Here is a 19494-nt window from a genome sequence, read left to right on the forward strand (position 1 = left end):
ATGCAGTAGATGATATAGAGTACAGTATATATGTATGCATATGAGATGAATAATGTAGGGTATGTAACATTATATTAGGTAGCATTGTTTAAAGTGGCTAGTGATATATTTTACATCATTTCCCATCAATTCCCATTATTAAAGTGGAGTCAGTGTGTTGGCAGCAGCCACTCAATGTTAGTGGTGGCTGTTTAACAGTCTGATGGCCTTGAGATAGAAGCTGTTTTTCAGTCTCTCGGTCCCAGCTTTGATGCACCTGTACTGACCTCGCCTTCTGGATGATAGCGGGGTGAAAAGGCAGTGGCTTGGGTGGTTGTTGTCCTTGATGATCTTTATGGCCTTCCTGTAACATCGGGTGGTGTAGGTGTCCTGGAGGGCAGGTAGTTTGCCCCCGGTGATGCGTTGTGCAGACCTCACTACCCTCTGGAGAGCCTTACGGTTGTGGGCGGAGCAGTTGCCGTACCAGGCGGTGATACAGCCCGCCAGAATGCTCTCGATTGTGCATCTGTAGAAGTTTGTGAGTGCTTTTGAAGCCGAATTTCTTCAGCCTCCTGAGGTTGAAGAGGCGCCGCTGCCCCTTCTTCACGATGCTGTCTGTGTGAGTGGACCAATTCAGTTTGTCTGTGATGTGTATGCCGAGGAACTTAAAACTTACCCTCTCCACTACTGTTCCATCGATGTGGATAGGGGGGTGTTCCCTCTGCTGTTTCCTGAAGTCCACAATCATCTCCTTAGTTTTGTTGACGTTGAGTGTGAGGTTATTTTCCTGACACCACACTCCGAGGGCCCTCACCTCCTCCCTGTAGGCCGTCTCGTCGTTGTTGGTAATCAAGCCTACCACTGTTGTGTCGTCCGCAAACTTGATGATTGAGTTGTAGGCGTGCGTGGCCACGCAGTCGTGGTCGGACCCATCTATGTGAAGCTAGCCGCAATAAGGATTAGCCACAACAGTGGACATTTCGGTTTGCCTTCAAAATATATGGTATGGCATAATTCTACTATTTTTATTAATTTGCATTACTGTCAATGACATACTGTTATTTTGAAGGCAAACCCCCAAAACCACTATTGTGATTAATCCTTATTGTGGCTAGCTTCAGAACACATGTCCCGGTCCAGTCGAGCCTCACTAGCCAGATGAAGCTAACTAGCAGCTTATAACGTTCGCTTTACAACAGGGTTAAGTAGCTGACTAACTATTTATTTTAATGACCTGAAGTTCAGTTTCAATAGGCGAACAAGTGGCAACCTAGCTAATAGTTTCTCACAAGGATTCCTAAATCATTGTTAAGAATAATGAAAATGACTGCAGTTTCTACTGGTCATTGTTTTCAGGCCGGTTGAATTGGTGCTAGCTTGGTACCAATCTAAAGCTAGCTACCCCAGAAGTTGCAGTCAAACAAATTATGCTTTTATTACCAACGCGGTATTGAAAACACATCATGGCCGATGTTTGCAGACTTTTTCTGTAAAGCTTTGACAGTGCTACTGTATCTTTTTTGACACGCAAATACTTCAACAGCGTTCCATAGTATGTATGTTGTGAAGCTAATAGCAGTGATGCTGTTACTGTGTAGGGCGACGTCTGAAAAATAGTGCACTTGGTAGTGTGTACCGGTGCTTGACCAGTCGGCGAAAGCCATCGTCACCCACGACAGAACGGTTGATTGTCAAGGGCAATGAATTCCATTATCTTGGATTTTTTTTCGGGCAGCCTAGTCATTGTGTGTAGATTGATGCGGGGGATAAAACATATATTTAATACGTTAGAGCCTTATTCTAAAATGTAAAAAGTCCAAACAGAAGGCACCTCAATACTATGTTAATTACACTGCATATCATTATAGTTTAGATGAGTGCATAATGGTATATATTCACTGTAGGAAAATCTGGAGTTGCTTGTCGTGTCCCATCTTTGTCTTGAGCACTAAATATATTGATTACAGTAAAAAGGAGACTGGAGTGTTTAACCTAATAGTGTTTCCGGACAACAGGTACTGTAGGGGAGACCAATAGGGCTGGCCCTCCTCGACAGATAGGTTCCTCTCTTTTGTCCTCCCTCGGAGAAAGAGAGAGGAGCAGAGTAGTGGATACAAGTAGATACAAATAAAGCTTTATCACTTTGAAGTCTGAACCAAAAATCTGTTTACTTCCTCCACTTTCTCCTTTCAAAGTAATCCATACTGTAGCAGTACCGTTTTTCTTCTCACCCCCTAGAGCCACATTACGACACACATGGCTTACATAATCAGCATCGTTTTTAATGATTCATTTTCTTTGTAAACAAAACAAAGAATCCACTGGGAACACACTGGTTGAATCAGTTGTTTCAACATAATTTGGCAATGTAATGTGATGTGGAAAATACATTGGATTTGAAAAAGTCATCAACCAGTACTGTTTTCATAACATTGGAACCAACGTTGTAAACATTGAAATTAGAGTAAAACTTAAACTTAAATACAGTGGACCCAACCTAGCACTGTTGCAGTTCTTGACACAAACCGGTGTGCCTTCTACCATACACCGTTCAAAGGCACTTAAATATTTTGTCTTGCACACCCACCGTCTGAATGGCACACATACACAAGCCATGTCTCAATTTTCTCAAGGAGTGAGATTGGGTTTATGTAGGTTTATTGGATCTTTGGAAGTTTAGAAGTAGTTACCATTAGCCCTTATACATGTTTTTTCATAATGTACAGAATATATACTATCCAAGCAAATGTTGATATTTGGTTGTGTTCACAATTCAATATCTGGTTTGTCTACAAATTAAAGATTGATTTGTTGGATTCACGTTCCAAAGTTTAAAAAAAAAAAAAAAAAAAAATAGAACTAAATCAAACTTTAAATGCACTTAGATTTTTGGTTGAGATGGAGACGTGAATCCAACATACAGTTGAAGTCGGAATTTTACATACACTTAGGTTGGAGTCATTAAAACTTGTTTTTCAACCACTCCACAATTTTTTTCTTCTTCTTGTTATCAAACTATAGTTTTGGCAAGTCAGTTAGGACATCTCCTTTGTGCATGACGCAAGTCATTTTTCCAACAATTGTTTAGACATTATTTCACTTATAATTCACTGTATCACAATTCCAGTGGGTCAGAAGTTTACATACACTAAGTTGACTGTGCCTTTAAACAGCTTGGAAAATTCCAGAAAATGATGCCATGGCTTTAGAAGCTTCTGATAGGCTAATTGACTATTTGAGTCAATTGGAGGTGTACCTGTGGATGTATTTCAAGACCTACCTTCAAACTCAGTGCCTCTTTGCTTGACATCATGGGAAAATCAAAAGAAATCAGCCAATACGTAAGAAAAAACAATTGTAGACCTCCACAAGTCTGGTTCATCATTGGGAGAAATTTCCAAATGCCTGGAGTTACCACGTTCATCTGTACAAACAATAGTACGCGGATATTAAAACACCATGGGACCACGCAGTCGTTATACCGCTCAGGAAAGAGAAGCGTTCTGTCTCCTAGAGATGAACGTATTTTGGTGCGAAAAATGCATAACAATTTCCAGAACAACAGCAAAGGACCTTGTTAAGACTCTGGATGAAACAGATAGAAAAGTATCTATAACCACAGTAAAACAAGTCCTATATGGACATAACCTGAAAGGCCGCTCAGCAAGGAAGAATCCACTGTTCCTAAACTGCCATAAAAACGCCAGACTACGGTTTGCAACTGCACATGGGGACAAAGATCGTACTTTTTGGAGAAATATCCTCTGGTCTGATGAAACAAAAAATATAAATGTTTGGCTATAATGACCATCGTTATGTTTGGAGGAAAAAGGGGGAGGCTTGCAAGCTGAAGAACACAATCCCAACCGTTAAGCACGGGGGTGGCAGCATCATGTAGTGGGGGTGATTTGCTGCAGGAGGGACTGGTGCACTTCACAAAATAGATTGCATCACGAGGAGAAATTATGTGGATTTATTGAAGCAACATCTCAAGACATCAGTCAGGAAGTTAAAGCTTGGTCGCAAAAGTGTCTTCCAAATGGACAATGACCCCAAGCATACTTCCAAAGTTGTGGCAAAATGGCTTAAGGACAACAAAGTCAAGGTATTGGAGTGGCCATCACATCCCTGACCTCAAACCTATAGAAAATTTGTGGGCAGAAAAAGCATGTGAAAAAAAGCATGTGCGAGCAAGGAGGCCTACAAACCTGACTCAGTTACAGTCGTGGCCAAAAGTTGAGAATGCCACAAATATTCATTTCCACAAAGTTTGCTGCTTCAGTGTCTTTAGGTATTTTGTCAGATTTTACTATGGAATACTGAAGTATAATTACAAGCATTTCATAAGTGTCAAGGCTTTTATTGACAATTACATGAAGTTGATGCAAAGAGCCAGTATTTGCAGTGTTGACCCTTCTTTTTCAAGACCTCTCCACATGTTTCTAATAAAATGAAACCTTCACAAAAAAACAGGTAAACAGAAACTGACCGTGACCCGAACGTGGCGCACACAAATACACACACAGAAAATAAATAATTACCTACAGCATTAGGTGGGAAAAAGGCTGCCTAAGTAGGATTCACAATCAGAGACAACGATAGACAGCTGCCTCTGATTGGGAATCACACTCGGCCAAAAACAAAGAAATAGAAAACATAGAATGCCCACCCAAATCACACCCTGACCTAACCAAATAGAGAATTAAAACAGCTCTCTAAGGTCAGGGCGTAGCAGTAGGCATCTGGATCGTAGACTCATTCTCACTGAAGTACATTAACCCTCAAGTTGCTGGACTGTGGCTTCACATTTTATTTCGATATACAGTTCCTTTCGGAAAGTAGCCCTAAACTCTTTCCACATTTTGTTACGTTACAGCCTCATTCTAAAATGGATTAAATGAAAAAATTCCTCAGCAATCTACACAATACCACGTAATGACAAAGCGAAAACAAGTATACAGACATTTTTGAAAATGTTATACAAATAAAAAACTAACTTATTTACATAAGTATTCAGACTCTATGCTATGGGATTTGAAACTGAGCTCAATTACATCCTGTTTCTATTGATCATCCTTGAGATGTTTCTACAACTGGGTTGGAGTCCACCTGGTGTAAAGTGGGCTCCTGAGTGGCACAGTGGTCTAAGACACTGCATCTCAGTGCAAGTAATGTCACTGCAGTACTTGGATTGAATCCAGGCTGCATCACATCCTACCGTTATTGGGAGTCCAATAGGGCAGTGCACAATCGGCCCAACGTTGTCTGGGTTTGGCCGTAATTGTAAATAAGAATTTGTTCCTAACGGACTTGCCTAGTTGAATAAAGGTGTAATATATATATATATATGTGTGTGTGTGTGTGTGTAATTGATTGGAAACAATTTGTAAAGGCACACACCTGTCTATATAAGGTCCCACAGTTGACACTGCATGTCAGAGCAAAAACCAAGCCATGAGGTCGAAGGAATTGTCTATAGACCTCTGAGACAGGATTGTGTCGAGGCACAGATCTGGGGAAGGGTACCAAAACATTAATGGGGCATTGAAGGTTCCCAAGAGCACAGTGACCTCCATCATTAGTAAATGGAAGAAGTTTGGAACCACCAAGACTCTTCCTAGAGCTAGCCGCCCGGCCAAACTGAGCAATTGGGGGAAAAGGGCCTTAGTCAGGGAGGTGACCAAGAACCCCGATGGTCACTAACATATCTCTAGAGTTCCTCTGTGGAGATGGGAGAACCTTCCTGAAGGATAACCATCTCTGCAGCACTCCACCAATCAGGCCTTTATGGTAGTGGCCAGATGGAAGCCACTCCTCAGTAAAAGGCACATGACAGCCCGCTTGGAGTTTGCTAAAAGGCACCTAAAGAACTCTCACACCATGACAAATAAAATTCTCTGGTCTGATTAAACCAAGATGAATACCAAGTGTCACTTCTGGAGGTAACCTGGCACCATCCCTACGGTGAAGCATGGTGGTGGCAGCATCATGCTGTGGGGATGTTTTTCAGCAGCAGGGACTGGAGACTAGTCAGGTGTGGGTGTAGGTAGATGAGGGGAAACAAATATTTAATACATTTTAGAATAAGGCTGTAACGTAACAAAATGTGTAAAATACAAGGAGTCTGAATGCTTTCCGAAGGCACTGTTCCTCTTTATTTAGGTTGATAGCACGACATTGAAATAATGTTGATTCAAACTATTTTACTATCAACATTGAAACAAGGTCAAATAAAATGTCTAATCAAATATTAAATTCTACGTCATTTCAACCACCCAGTAAACTGTTGTATTGAATCTAGGTATTAATATTATATTTTTTTTATGTGGAATTTTCAGCACTTTTTCAACATATACATAGTTCTGATTATTACGTTGAAATTAGATTGATGCATCAACCTGTTTGTCAGTTTTACCCTAATTTCAATGTTCTTTTTCAAATCCAATGTATTTTCCACATTGATTCCACATCACCAGTGTGTGCTCAACCAGTAGGTGCTCAGTGGGAAGTTTTTTTTCTCCAGATGTGTTTTGTTAGTGTTTTTGTAGCTGTGCATCTCAAGCTGTGTAAATCATGCTTACATAGGCATTTTATCTAGGTGTTAAAATCCTAATTAGATAGTTGGCAACCGTATCCTTTAGTTCAGTACATCCTGTATAAACTCTGTGTGCTATGGCAAACAAACTTTGCAACATAATTTATTTGACTTTTTTCATGGTTTCCTTGCAGTACAACCACTAAAGTTGTCATGACAAACCATTTGTATTGTTTGCAGTAAAGTTGTGACATTTAAATCAGGAAACCTCAATGGTGAAAAAAAACACAGCCGTTTGCGATATTACACTAAGAAAGAAGTCACTGCAAACAACCAACACAGTTTTTGCCCCTCGGACATCATTGCACACGCGACGCTGATCATCTCATCGACAAAAGCAATAACAATGGTGGTGGGGTGGCCAGTGGCGCTCTTTCCTCCTACTGCGGATTCCATCTTTAAGTTTAACAGACCTAAAGGTTCAGTGAATTAATAGAAGACTTCCACCTGAGAGTTGTGGGTTTGACCCTGTTGTCTCACTATTGTCTCACTGAACCACCGATCTAAAGGATCGGGCACAGATCTAAGCACAACTCAGTGGGGAGCTGAGGAGATAAGCACTGCATGGACCTGGACATAAACTTTATGAAATTACTCCTGATTTAAGTGAATGTAGTTTCTTTGGTTTATTTGTCGTGTTTGCAATGGATCCTCGCAATTGCCCCTAAAAGCTAGTTGATGGACACTACAGTATTAAAGGAAAATAGTATTTGCTTTATCCATTGCTTCCTCAGCACAACTAGTGATGCAGACAGACACAGATATGGTGTCACAGAGGATAAAGATTCATACAGCTGCAGGAGGCACAGATGATGATGTTAATAGAGATGACAGACATACACGGTAGATAGACAGACAGATGAGGATGTTAATAGAGATGACAGACAGATGATGTTAATAGAGATGACAGACATACACGGTAGATAGACAGACAGATGAGGATATTGATAGAGATGACAGACATGACAGACATATAGTAGATATACAGACAGATGAGGATGTTAATAGAGATGACAGACATACAATAGATATACAGACAGATGAGGATGCTGATAGAGACTGTAGATATACTGGCAGAATTAAGGTATTATGTGATGGCATTTTGCCAAAACACCTTGAATGTGCTTTCGAAAATGCAACAGAAACAGTTGTAGCACTTTAATATTAATAGTATTTATTACTGAAAGACAAGAGACAGGCTCTGAAAAAAGCATGTTTTTTGGGTTCCTGTCATTTGCACCTACGTTTTATAAACCTGCGTTCGCAAGGAAATCAGCACTTGTGTAGTGGGCATGTGTTTCCAAATACTTTTATTGCCTCTTGAGGATCATTGAACTCAGCCTAAGCACCTGCCATATGGGAACAAGGTTGAAAAATACAGTCGAGGCAGTCCTAGCCATCAATAACAGCTTTTATTTACTCAAACCTCTTAAAGTGACAGTGTTTTTTTCCCCATAATGTATATTCAGACATCTAGCTAAGCACTTTCAAATTAAGGTACCACATTTCTACACCTTATTCCCATATTTCCTTTGATTTCAACAGCTGCCAATTTATAAAAGTGCAAATGAAAATGTTCTCTATACTGGCAAGCCAATATGAAATTGGCAATTTGATCTGTAAATTCTTAACAATTTCATTCTTGACTTCCCAACAAACCAAAATGTAATGTTTGTATAAAGCTTTTGGCTGATGTTGCGATAATGTTCCTGGAACATATTTATTCTGTTCTTTAAAGTATATACTGTACTCTGGAGAGCCTTACAGTTGTGGGGCGGAGCAGTTGCCGTACCAGGCTGTGATACAGCCCGCCAGGATGCTCTCGATTGTGCATCTGTAGAAGTTTGTGAGTGCTTTTGGTGACAAGCCGAATTTCTTCAGCCTCCTGAGGTTGAAGAGGCGCCGCTGCCCCTTCTTCACGATGCTGTCTGTGTGAGTGGACCAATTCAGTTTGTCTGTGATGTGTATGCCGAGGAACTTAAAACTTGCTACCCTCTCCACTACTGTTCCATCGATGTGGATAGGGGGGTGTTCCCTCTGCTGTTTCCTGAAGTCCACAATCATCTCCTTAGTTTTGTTGACGTTGAGTGTGAGGTTATTTTCCTGACACCACACTCCAAGGGCCCTCACCTCCTCCCTGTAGGCCGTCTCGTCGTTGTTGGTAATCAAGCCTACCACTGTTGTGTCGTCCGCAAACTTGATGATTGAGTTGGATGCGTGAGTGGCCACGCAGTCGTGGGTGAACAGGGAGTACAGGAGAGGGCTCAGAACGCACCCTTGTGGGGCCCCAGTGTTGAGGATCAGAGGGGAGGAGATGTTGTTACCTACCCTCACCACCTGGGGGCGGCCCGTCAGGAAGTCCAGTACCCAGTTGCACAGGGCGGGGTCGAGACCCGGGGTCTCGAGCTTGATGACGAGCTTGGAGGGTACTATGGTGTTGAATGCCGAGCTGTAGTCGATGAACAGCATTCTCACATAGGTATTCCTCTTGTCCAGATGGGTTAGGGCAGTGTGCAGTGTGGTTGAGATTGCATCGTCTGTGGACCTACTTGGGCGGTAAGCAAATTGGAGTGGGTCTAGGGTGTCAGGTAGGGTGGAGGTGATATGGTCCTTGACTAGTCTCTCAAAGCACTTCATGATGACGGAAGTGAGTGCTACGGGGCGGTAGTCGTTTAGCTCAGTTACCTTAGCTTTCTTGGGAACAGGAACAATGGTGGCCCTCTTGAAGCATGTGGGAACAGCAGACTGGTATAGGGAATGATTGAATATGTCCGTAAACACACCGGCCAGCTGGTCTGCGCATGCCCTGAGGGCGTGGCTGGGGATGCCGTCTGGGCCTGCAGCCTTGCGAGGGTTAACACGTTTAAATGTCTTACTCACCTCGGCTGCAGTGAAGGAGAGACCGCATGTTTTTGTTGCAGGCCGTGTCAGTGGCACTGTATTGTCCTCAAAGCGGGCAAAAAAGTTATTTAGTCTGCCTGGGAGCAAGACATCCTGGTCCGTGACTGGGCTGGATTTCTTCCTGTAGACCATGATTGACTGTAGACCCTGCCACATGCCTCTTGTGTCTGAGCCGTTGAATTGAGATTCTACTTTGTCTCTGTACTGACGCTTAGCTTGTTTGATAGCCTTGCGGAGGGAATAGCTGCACTGTTTGTATTCGGTCATGTTACCAGACACCTTGCCCTGATTAAAAGCAGTGGTTCGCGCTTTCAGTTTCACGGGAATGCAATACGAAACATATCCCAGTCCACGTGATGGAAGCAGTCTTGGAGTGTGGAGTCAGCTTGGTCGGACCAGCGTTGGACAGACCTCAGCGTGGGAGCCTCTAGTTTTAGTTTCTGTCTGTAGGCAGGGATCAGCAAAATGGAGTCGTGGTCAGCTTTTCCATATGCCATTGATATTCAAGCAATATACATTTGCCCTGGTCTTGGAGGTTCTCAGAACATTTAGAAACGTTTATTATATATTTTTTCTACTATTACCACAACATTCTCAGCATGCACATTTGTAGCATAAGAAAGCAGATTGGATGACATCCCCATTATTTTTTTCTCCAGATTTAATGGCAATTCATATTTGAAGGTGATATAGAGATGCATGGCATTTTCTTCATAGGACATTTGAACAGCATTTAATCATACAAAACCCAACTATATGCTTTACACTGCATGCAGTACATTGACATCCTGCACATGTAGGGTTTGAACCTGCAATGTTTGCTTTCCAAGCCCAGTCTTTTATCCTCTGCGCCACCAGGTAAGATCTCTTACAATGGTAAGAAAAAGTATGTGAACCCTATGGAATTACCTGGATTTCTGCATAAATTGGTCATCAATTTTGATCTGATCTTCATCTATGTCACAACAATATACAAACATAGTGTGCTTAAACTAATAACACAGACATTATTGTATTTGTCTTGTCTATGTTGAATACATAATTTAAACATTCACAGTGTAGGTTGGGAAAAGTATGTGAAACCCTAGGCTAATAACTTTTCCAAAAGCTCGTTGGAGTCAGGAGTCAGCTAACCTGGAGTCCAATCAATGAGACGAGATTGGAGATGTTGGTTAGAGCTGCCTTGCCTTATAAAAAACACTCACAAAATGTGAGTTTTCTATTCACAAGAAGCATTGCCTGACGTGAACCATACCTCGAACAAAAAATATCTCAGAAGACCTACAATTAAGAATTGTTGACTTGCATAAAGCTGGAAAGGTTTACAAAAGTATCTCTAAAAGCCTTGATGTTCATCAGTCCACGGTAAGACAAATTGTCTATAAATTGAGAAAGTTCAGCACCTTTGCTACTTTTCCTAGGAGTGGCCATCCTGCAAAGATGCCTGCAAGAGCGCAGCACAGAAGGCTCAATGAAGTTAAGAAGAATCCTAGAGGGTCAGCTAAAGACTTACAGACATCTCTGGAACATGCAAACATCTCTGATGATGAGTCTACGATGCGGTAAACACTAAAAAATAATGGTGTTCATGGGAGGACACCACAGAAGACGCCACTGCTGTCCAAAAAAACCATTGCTGCAAGTTTGAAGTTTGCAAAAGTGCACCTGGATGTTCCACAGTGCTACTGACAAAATATTCTGTGGACAGATGAAACTACAGTTGAGTTGTTTGGAAGGAACACACAACACTATGTATGGAGAAAAAATGGCACAGCGTACCAACATCAAAACCTAATCCCAACTGTAAAGTATGGTGGAGGGAGCATCATGGTTTGGGGCTGCTTTCAGGGCCGGGACAGCTTGATATCAACAATGGAAAAATGAATTCCCAAGTTTATCAAGACATTTTGCGGGTGAATGTTAGGCTATCTGTCTGCCAATTGAAGCTCAACAGAAGTTGGGTGACGCAACAGGACAATGACTCAAAACAGAAGTAAATCAACAACAGAAGAAAATACTCCTTCTGGAGTGGCCCAGTCAGAGTCCTGACCTCAACCCGATTGAGATGCTGTGGCATGACCTCAAGAGCAGTTCACACCAGACATCCCAAGAATATTGCTGAACTGAAACAGTTTTGTAAAGATGAATGGTCCAATATTCCCCTTGACCATTGTGCAGGTCTGATCCACAACTACAGAAAATGTTTGGTTGAGGTTATTGCTGCCAAAGGAGGGTCAACCAGTTATTCAATCCAAGGCTTCACATACTTTTCCCACCCTGCATTGTGAATGTTTAGATGGTGTGTTCAATTAAGACATAAACGTATAACTGTTTCTGTATTTTAGTTTAAGCAGACTATCTATTTGTCTATTGTTGTGACCTAGATGAAGATCAGATCAATTTTATGGCCAATTTATGCAGAAATCCAGGTATTTCCAAATGGTTCACATACTTTTTCTTGCCACTGTTCATCTTCTTTTTCAGTATAGCCATGTCAGGATGGTCAATCAGGAATTCCATGCTTCCTTTTTTTTTGCAATTTTTATTTTATTTTACCAGGTAAGTTGACTGAGAACACATTCTCATTTACAGCAACGACCTGAGGAAAATATGAATGAGCCAATAGGAAGCTGGGGATGATTAAGTGAACATGATGGTATGAGGACCAGGTTGGGACTTTAGCCGTAAAACCAGGGTTAACACCCTTATTTTTACAATAAGTGCCATGGGATCTTTAGTGACCACAGTCAGGACACCGTTTAACATCCCACCTTAAAACTGCACCCTGCTTTGGGATATTATTATAGCGTTGGGTTCATTGTTTTTTTCAGAGGAAACAGTGGTTCCTTCTGGCCTTCCAACACCACTTCCATTAGCATCTGGTCTCCCATCCAGGGACCAACCCTGCTTAGCTTCAGAGGTAAACCAGCAGTGTGATGCAGGATGGGATGCTGCTGATGTAATTCATCCAGGGAAATAATGTTCATTGTGTTATTCACCATCACTTCACCCATCCTCTTTTTATGCTGCATACTTCTGGGCCTACATTTACAGGGTATCCAGGACTGACTGCTGATCTTGGGTCACTTTTGCTTTTCAGATTATGTCAAATAAGTCTGGGGGGACATATCAAGCATCTCAAAAGTAGGAATTATATCGGGTGTGTTTCAAACAAAAAGTTGAACAGTACATTTTTACACAATGTTTAATTTTGCATAGTTTGTCTAAATTCTGCATTTATGACTGGATTAGAAAACATCTGGGTGGAATAAAGACATCCTATCTTTTCGTAGATTTTATCTGAGCCTCAATTCTTTTTAAAGGTCTAGAGAAAACATGGTAAAAGAAGATATGGAATTAAACCTGCAGTCTTCAGCTCTGCATTCACATCATTAACTCGCTGCACCAACAAGAGATAGCTGTAGTGTTTTTTTAAGTTGTCTAATATGGTCAATCAGGACACAACACAATTTCTGAGTTATTAAAATGTTCCCATCCTCTTCATATGAGGTGTACTTGTAACACTCTATTTTATGACAAAATGTGTTCTGGGAACATTCTTGCAACACCAGGCAAATGTTTTATATAAATATTGTATAATCATTGTATACTCATCAGCATGACTGGACAGTTTTTGAGAACATTTGCCCGAAGCCTAACTAATGTTCTGGGAACTTTTACAGGACCAGTTTTGGTTTGCTTGGACAATAGTACTGCTACATTGACTTATTACCTAGAAACATAGTGATAACTTTTGGGGAATGTACTTTGGTGGTTGTTACAGATGTTGTGCATGACATTTTAGTAAACGTTAGGGGAATATTTCAAGGATATTTTGTTTTAAACATAAAAAACAAACATTATTTGAATGTTTTTGGGATGTTATCTTAATGTTAGATAAAACCCGAACTAGAACTTAATGGGAATCTTAGCTAATGTTCTGGGAATGTTACCGGTTTGCTGGATTGAGACACTTGACCACTGCCAACATGAGATACCCATGTGATAGTTATTGACGCTGGGTATTTGGCTCCTTGTTGCAGATATAGCAGAAGAAGAAAAAATGTATTTCTAGGACAGTATACTGGACAAGCTTACAAGTGGAAGTAAAATGGCTGTATTTTAAAGGCTCCGGTCCTAAGTACTGTAGACTTTAGCTCTCAGTTCTCTATTTAAGTTATTGGCACGGGATTTATATGAAGCCACAGCTTTGGTGTAAAGACATTACATGGCTTGTTAGGGCCTTGAGCCTTTGCCAATGTGGGGGCGCAGGGCCAGATCTAAACAGCCTTCTAGTCTCTGGACCCACACAAAGTCAATGTAAAGTACATTTAACAGCTGCTGCAGCATGTGTGATTGAATTGGTAAATTCAAATTAAACAACTCACCCATGTATATAGATTGAATAGGTGATATTCTAGGTTGGCAAATAACATCTTTGTTGTTAATCTATCTTAATACGACTCTGTTCAATTGTTTTGGATCCCACTTCATCAAACTAACAGCTTGTAAGTTATGCACGTTATCTGGCAATTCCCTGTTTTAAATCTATATTCAACCTAGCCCCAGCCTCTGTCAGGGTTTCCCAACTGGCGGCCCGCAGGCCGATTTTGGCCCGCGCATGGTTTTATTTGGCCCTCAAAGTTTTCTGGGGACATAATAGACTAAAAACACCAGGAAATCAGCTCCAAGTGATTTTAATTTAAGAAATCTGTTCTCAAGTATTCCCACACAAAATAGAGAGACACGTGATCATATACAAATGAAAGCAAGGTTTGAAATTATTATGTTTTAGACAAACATATCTGTTTGGGCTTCTTGCTGTCAATTTGCCGTCTACAAATTATTTGTAATTATTCATAATTATCCCTGCTCTATGTCCTTGAAGCACTGCAACTGTTGCCTGTCAACTTGTTTAATTGAATGTGGCAAGGACATAAAACCGCTTGTAGTGTAGCAAAGTGTTATAGTGCAGTCCTCTCCCTCTAAATGACCCTGGCTCTCATCATCAACTCATGGTTAACCCTGATACCTATAATTGCTAACTGTCTGTCTGTTCTCGAATACTCCTGATTGGACGATATAAAATTGCATAATAGATCTTGAAAACATTATGTTCCATGATTGGTTTGGGTGAGGACTGTCCCATAGGCTTTCATGAGGTTACAGACTTGCGTATCAGACATGACCAGCATCATAGTGTACTGTACCTCAGCGCTCTGTGTTCTGTTTACATGTTTGTAAAGTACAGTGTTTTTGTGATATATCACATAGGTTAATAGCTAACGCAGCAGGCAGTAAAGAAACATCTGAGTGGAGTCCCCACATCCGGTTTTCAGGGGAAACGGAACTAGTTTGACGATACTGTGTCTTCCAGTTTCTTCCAACTCCGCATAGGCTACATAGCTATTGACATAGCTTTAGCTTACATAGCTCTAATAAATAATTTTAGGCAAGTAAGTATTTACATTTCACAGCATTGCTCCACAGGACAATCAGTGAACGTCTAGAGGTTGGAGAAGCAGTGAATGTTCCATGGAACCCTCCAGTCTTCTTTATGAGGGTTGTGAAGAGCTGTCAGCCATCTTGGATTCCGGTTACCACAACAAATAGAGCATTCGTGGAGCGCCACATCACAGGGGAGGTTTAACGAGGGTGTTTTGTCACTTCACTCTCCTGCAGAGAACAGACATGACCTCTCCAGAGCAAAGCGACAGAGAAATGGTATTGATTAGCCTACGTGGCAGCAGCCCTGGGGTTCGTGCAAAAAAGTTAATAGCGACCAAGGTTACTGGCTGAAGCCAGTCAGGCACAGAAGAAACTGGTCTATGTATTGTTTCACATCCACTCTGTGAATGACCGTATGACTCAGAAATGGACCCAAACATGTGTGACTCACAAGGCCTGGAACTTAAATCTCACTGTTCGTTTTAATACATCATTTATTTCCATGCACTAAGAACATCAGTATTTTCTTACATTATTTGTTCGATGAAGCTGTTCTGTGTATGCTCAATACTGTACCTTTCACTCAGACCTTTGTCTGGTATCCAACTGACTGAGTAACTCAGTCATATCCCAAGGAAATAAATAAAATCAAGCAAGACGTTGAGTGTTTTGCCAGTAACGTCCCACCCATTTAAATTATGATTGATGTTGATGAAAGTCAGTTCAAACAAGGCCAAATCAGGATGTATGTCGTCACAAAGAAATCCCAAACCAGATGTGATGTTGTTGGGCTTGGGGATAGAGACTATAAAGTACACAGTGAGCCAACATTAATCATTTGCATGTCAATCTCTCCTGTAGAGGAGAGATTAACTTGAACCCTACTTGTATTTGTGAGAAGTATTGACATGCACCAAGCTGTCTGTTAAACTACTAGTACACAGCTCAGGCACCCATGCATACCTCAAAAGACATGACACCAGAGTTCCCTTCACAGTCCCCTAGTCCAGAAAAGACTATGGGAGGCGCACAGTACTGAATAGAGCCATGGCTACATTGAACTCTATTCCACATCAAGCAACTGATGCAAGCAGTGAAATCAGATTTTTAAAAACAGATAAATACATGTTATGGAACAGCGGGGACTGTGAAGAGACACACACACACAGGCACAGACACACAAATACACACCCACACATGATAACACACTGTAGGCACTATACACACACGTACACATGGATTTTGTGTTGATCGGGAGTCCCATAGGGCGGCGCACAATTGGCCCAGGGTCGTCCGGGTTAGTAGAGGGTTTGGCCGGGCGGGTAGGCCGTCATTGTTGTCACGTCTTGACCATAGAGAGCCTTTATTTTCTATGGTGGAGTAGGTCAGGATGTGACTGGGGGGTTAGTCTAGTTTATATTTTATATGTGGGGTTCTAGGTTGTTTTTTCTATGTTGGGGTTTTGGTATGATTCCCAATTAGAGGCAGCTGGCTATTGTTGTCTCTAATTGGGGATCATACTTAAGTAGCATTTTTCCCACCTGTGGGTTATGGGATATTGTGTATGTTTAGTTGCATGTTAGCACTGCATTGTCATCACGGTTCGTTTATTGTTTTGTCTTTGCTAAAGTTTCTCTTCTTTTAATAAATTATGTGGAACTCAAAGTACACTGCGCCTTGGTCCGACATTCTTTCCAACGATCGTGACAATTGTAAACAAGAATTTGTTCTTAACTGTCTTGCCTAGTTAAATTAAGGTAAACATAAATGTATTCAGGTTCTATAAACTAGAACAGACATTTTTCTTGAAATGGAGGAGGAACACTCCTCTAAAGTCCTTTATCAGATTATTTTATAAACCGTACTGAAAAATGCTGTGCTAGTCATGTTGAACGAACATCCTACAAAATCTGTCTCGTTTAAGGCAAGTCCCAACGGTAATTGATTTAATCCTAAATAATTGTTATAGAATTGGAATTGTCAGGGTAGGTGTCTATTCCAATAGGCAATGAATAACCAGTAATTTACCAGGTACTGTATGATCACTTTTTACCTTACAGTACCTCCATTGACCTCCCTCTCTCTGTGCCCCCAGGCTGGTGGTTTGTCAGTACAGCGGAAGAGCAGGGCTGGGTCCCTGCCACCTACCTGAACACCCACAGCAACACACGAGATGACCTGGAGCTGGGCGCCTCCAAGTCCGGGGAAGGTAAGAGCTCCACACCACTTTGAATACAGGAAGAAAGCTTGTACAATACATCTAGTATTCAAGCTGCACCACAATACCGACCATGTTAGCCTTCGTCACTTCCAGCAACATGGTGAAATTTAGGGACCTACAACCTCCCCCACCTATCTCTAAAAGGCTACAGTAGTCTGACTCCCACCCCCGACCCACCGCAGACTGACGCTCACGTCCCTCGTCCAGTGAGAACACCCTTCTCTGTGCTGTTATCCACTATAAGCACCGCTGAACAAGCTCCAGATTCAGCCCTGAGTAAATAGGCTGGAGAAGGACTGCCAGGGCCTAAGCCACAACTCTGGGCTGAGGTGCACTGAGTGATGTACTGTTCTTTACAGTAGCAGTGTAGAAATTCTATACTAAAAGGAGGTTACCTCCTTGGAGTTTTGGATGGTGAACGAATGAAAGAGGTGCATGTTTGGTTCACTGTAGGGATTGAGCTGTAAGGAAGATGTTTATGTGAGTCTGTTGCTAGTAAAGTCATGTCTGATGTTAATTATTCCGGCCCCTGAGATAAATTCATACAGACTGATCAGTGCCTTAGCATTTTCACTCTCCACTCTCTCACAGACAAGTGCAAATATCTTGGAAAACTGTTTTAGTCATTATTTTACAGTAGGCAACTTTAAAGAAATCATTTACTTGCATCTTACTGTTCCAAGCAAACATTCAGATTTTCCAGCAGTCTGGCAAAACAAGCATTTACTGTAACGAGTGTCGACTCAAACACTGTGACCCACATTCCTAGGACCGGAGTTATGGGCGGGCCTTAGGGGGCCTGGCTCGCCCTACCGTACCTTCTTGCCCTTCCCAATAAAAATTATAAATATTGATAATTTATTTGACCAAGATGCTCGCCGACAGAAAGATACATTTTCTGATAAAGCATCCGAGCGAGCGAAATATAGCGCCCTTCTGTCTCAGTATTTGTAGCCCATGTATTTTATGATGTCTGTCCAAAAGGACTGTGGCATGTCATACTGTTTTTCGCCAGACGTCATCAGATACATGGGCTGCATATTGTAAAGCAGTGGGGCGCTGTTTCACTCACTTAAAATGCTTTCTCCAGGGACATAGTTTCAGCCACTTTTAAGGAAAGTTGGCGAGTGCACTGTTTTGATTGTGCAATTATTTTGGATGAACGTACGAAGGTAACCTACTTTTTGAAGTGATTTGTTTGACAATCAAATGAAAACACCTTGACTGGTTGTGTTCATGCCACATTGAAAGGTAATACATTTTTACAGTTAAATTACATATCTTTAGTATAACACCCATGCCAAAATAGAAACTTGCCTCCCTATGGAAATCAAATGCCCTTCCAACTGATTAGTTCTGGCCACCGGCCCTGTACATCCCCCCCTGGCACTGTAGATCTTTTGACTGGAGGAGAGAGGAGATGTCATACAGCACATAATGTACTGAGTTAGTCTCTTTAGTCCAATAGTTACAAAGTATTCTCAATGGGCTTCATTCTCCCAAGGCACGCATCCAAAATGCATATCCTTTCCTTATAAAGTTTTTTTATTTTTAAAGAAGGAATTCATCTCTCTGTTAGTGAGACAGCTTTCTGTATTTTCACATTTATGCAAACCCCACAACTGTGACCCCATACACGCAGGCATACGCAAACACACACACGCACGCGCACTCACACGCACACGCACACACACACATAGCAGATGCTGCCGAGCGGTCAGGGGACAATCTGTCAGTGTAATTAGCGTTTATGTGTCTAATCAGTCATGGGAATAACTCAGGATCCATAAACTCTCTCTGTCAGCCCTGTGGATTGTGCTCCATAGCACTCTGTAAGACACTTTCATTGAGATGGGGCTCTTGTGGTGAACAGGACTTGGAACATTTTATATGGCTTCAGCTGAAGATGTTGACGTTTGGACTGGAGGATATGACGGTGTAAATGGGGAATTTCTTCCTCATTGGAGAAAGACTATCACATGAATGAGAAACACTTGGATATGTTCCTACTTGGGGTGGTCATATTTCATCATTTGTTTTTATTCTGTAATACCTATGATAGGCCTTCTCAGATTGACTCATCCAATATAATGGTTATCAATCTGTCTTCTGACATTAGTGTTCTGGAGGAGTATGTGGGTCAGTTTTTGTATAGTTTTGAGCAGGTACTGAAAATCTCAACTTCATGCTAAACGTTGAGATTAGTGCTCTGGTTTAGTGATGGAAACCTTTTCCTTGAACTAGATAATTATATAAGCCTTGCCGTTTATAGTGTTGGAATGTGACAAAAGATCCCTCCGAAGCGCCTAATCATTCCCATCTCCTGCATTTAACTAACAAAAACCCCCAA

General features: G+C 41.5%; 1 protein-coding gene across 3 annotated transcripts in view; it reads left to right on the forward strand.

Moving 5' to 3' along the window:
* LOC118369727 (SH3 and PX domain-containing protein 2A-like) overlaps nucleotides 1–19494 on the forward strand; it is a 116844-nt gene that overhangs the window by 75014 nt on the left and 22336 nt on the right. For all 3 annotated transcript variants that reach the window (XM_035754374.2, XM_035754370.2, XM_035754371.2), the window contains exon 8: nucleotides 17019–17132. In XM_035754374.2, the coding sequence (XP_035610267.1) occupies nucleotides 17019–17132 (114 nt within the window). The remainder of the gene's footprint in view (nucleotides 1–17018; nucleotides 17133–19494) is intronic.

Source organism: Oncorhynchus keta, chromosome 36 (genome assembly GCF_023373465.1).
Source record: "Oncorhynchus keta strain PuntledgeMale-10-30-2019 chromosome 36, Oket_V2, whole genome shotgun sequence".
NCBI classification, from domain to species: Eukaryota; Metazoa; Chordata; class Actinopteri; order Salmoniformes; family Salmonidae; genus Oncorhynchus; species Oncorhynchus keta.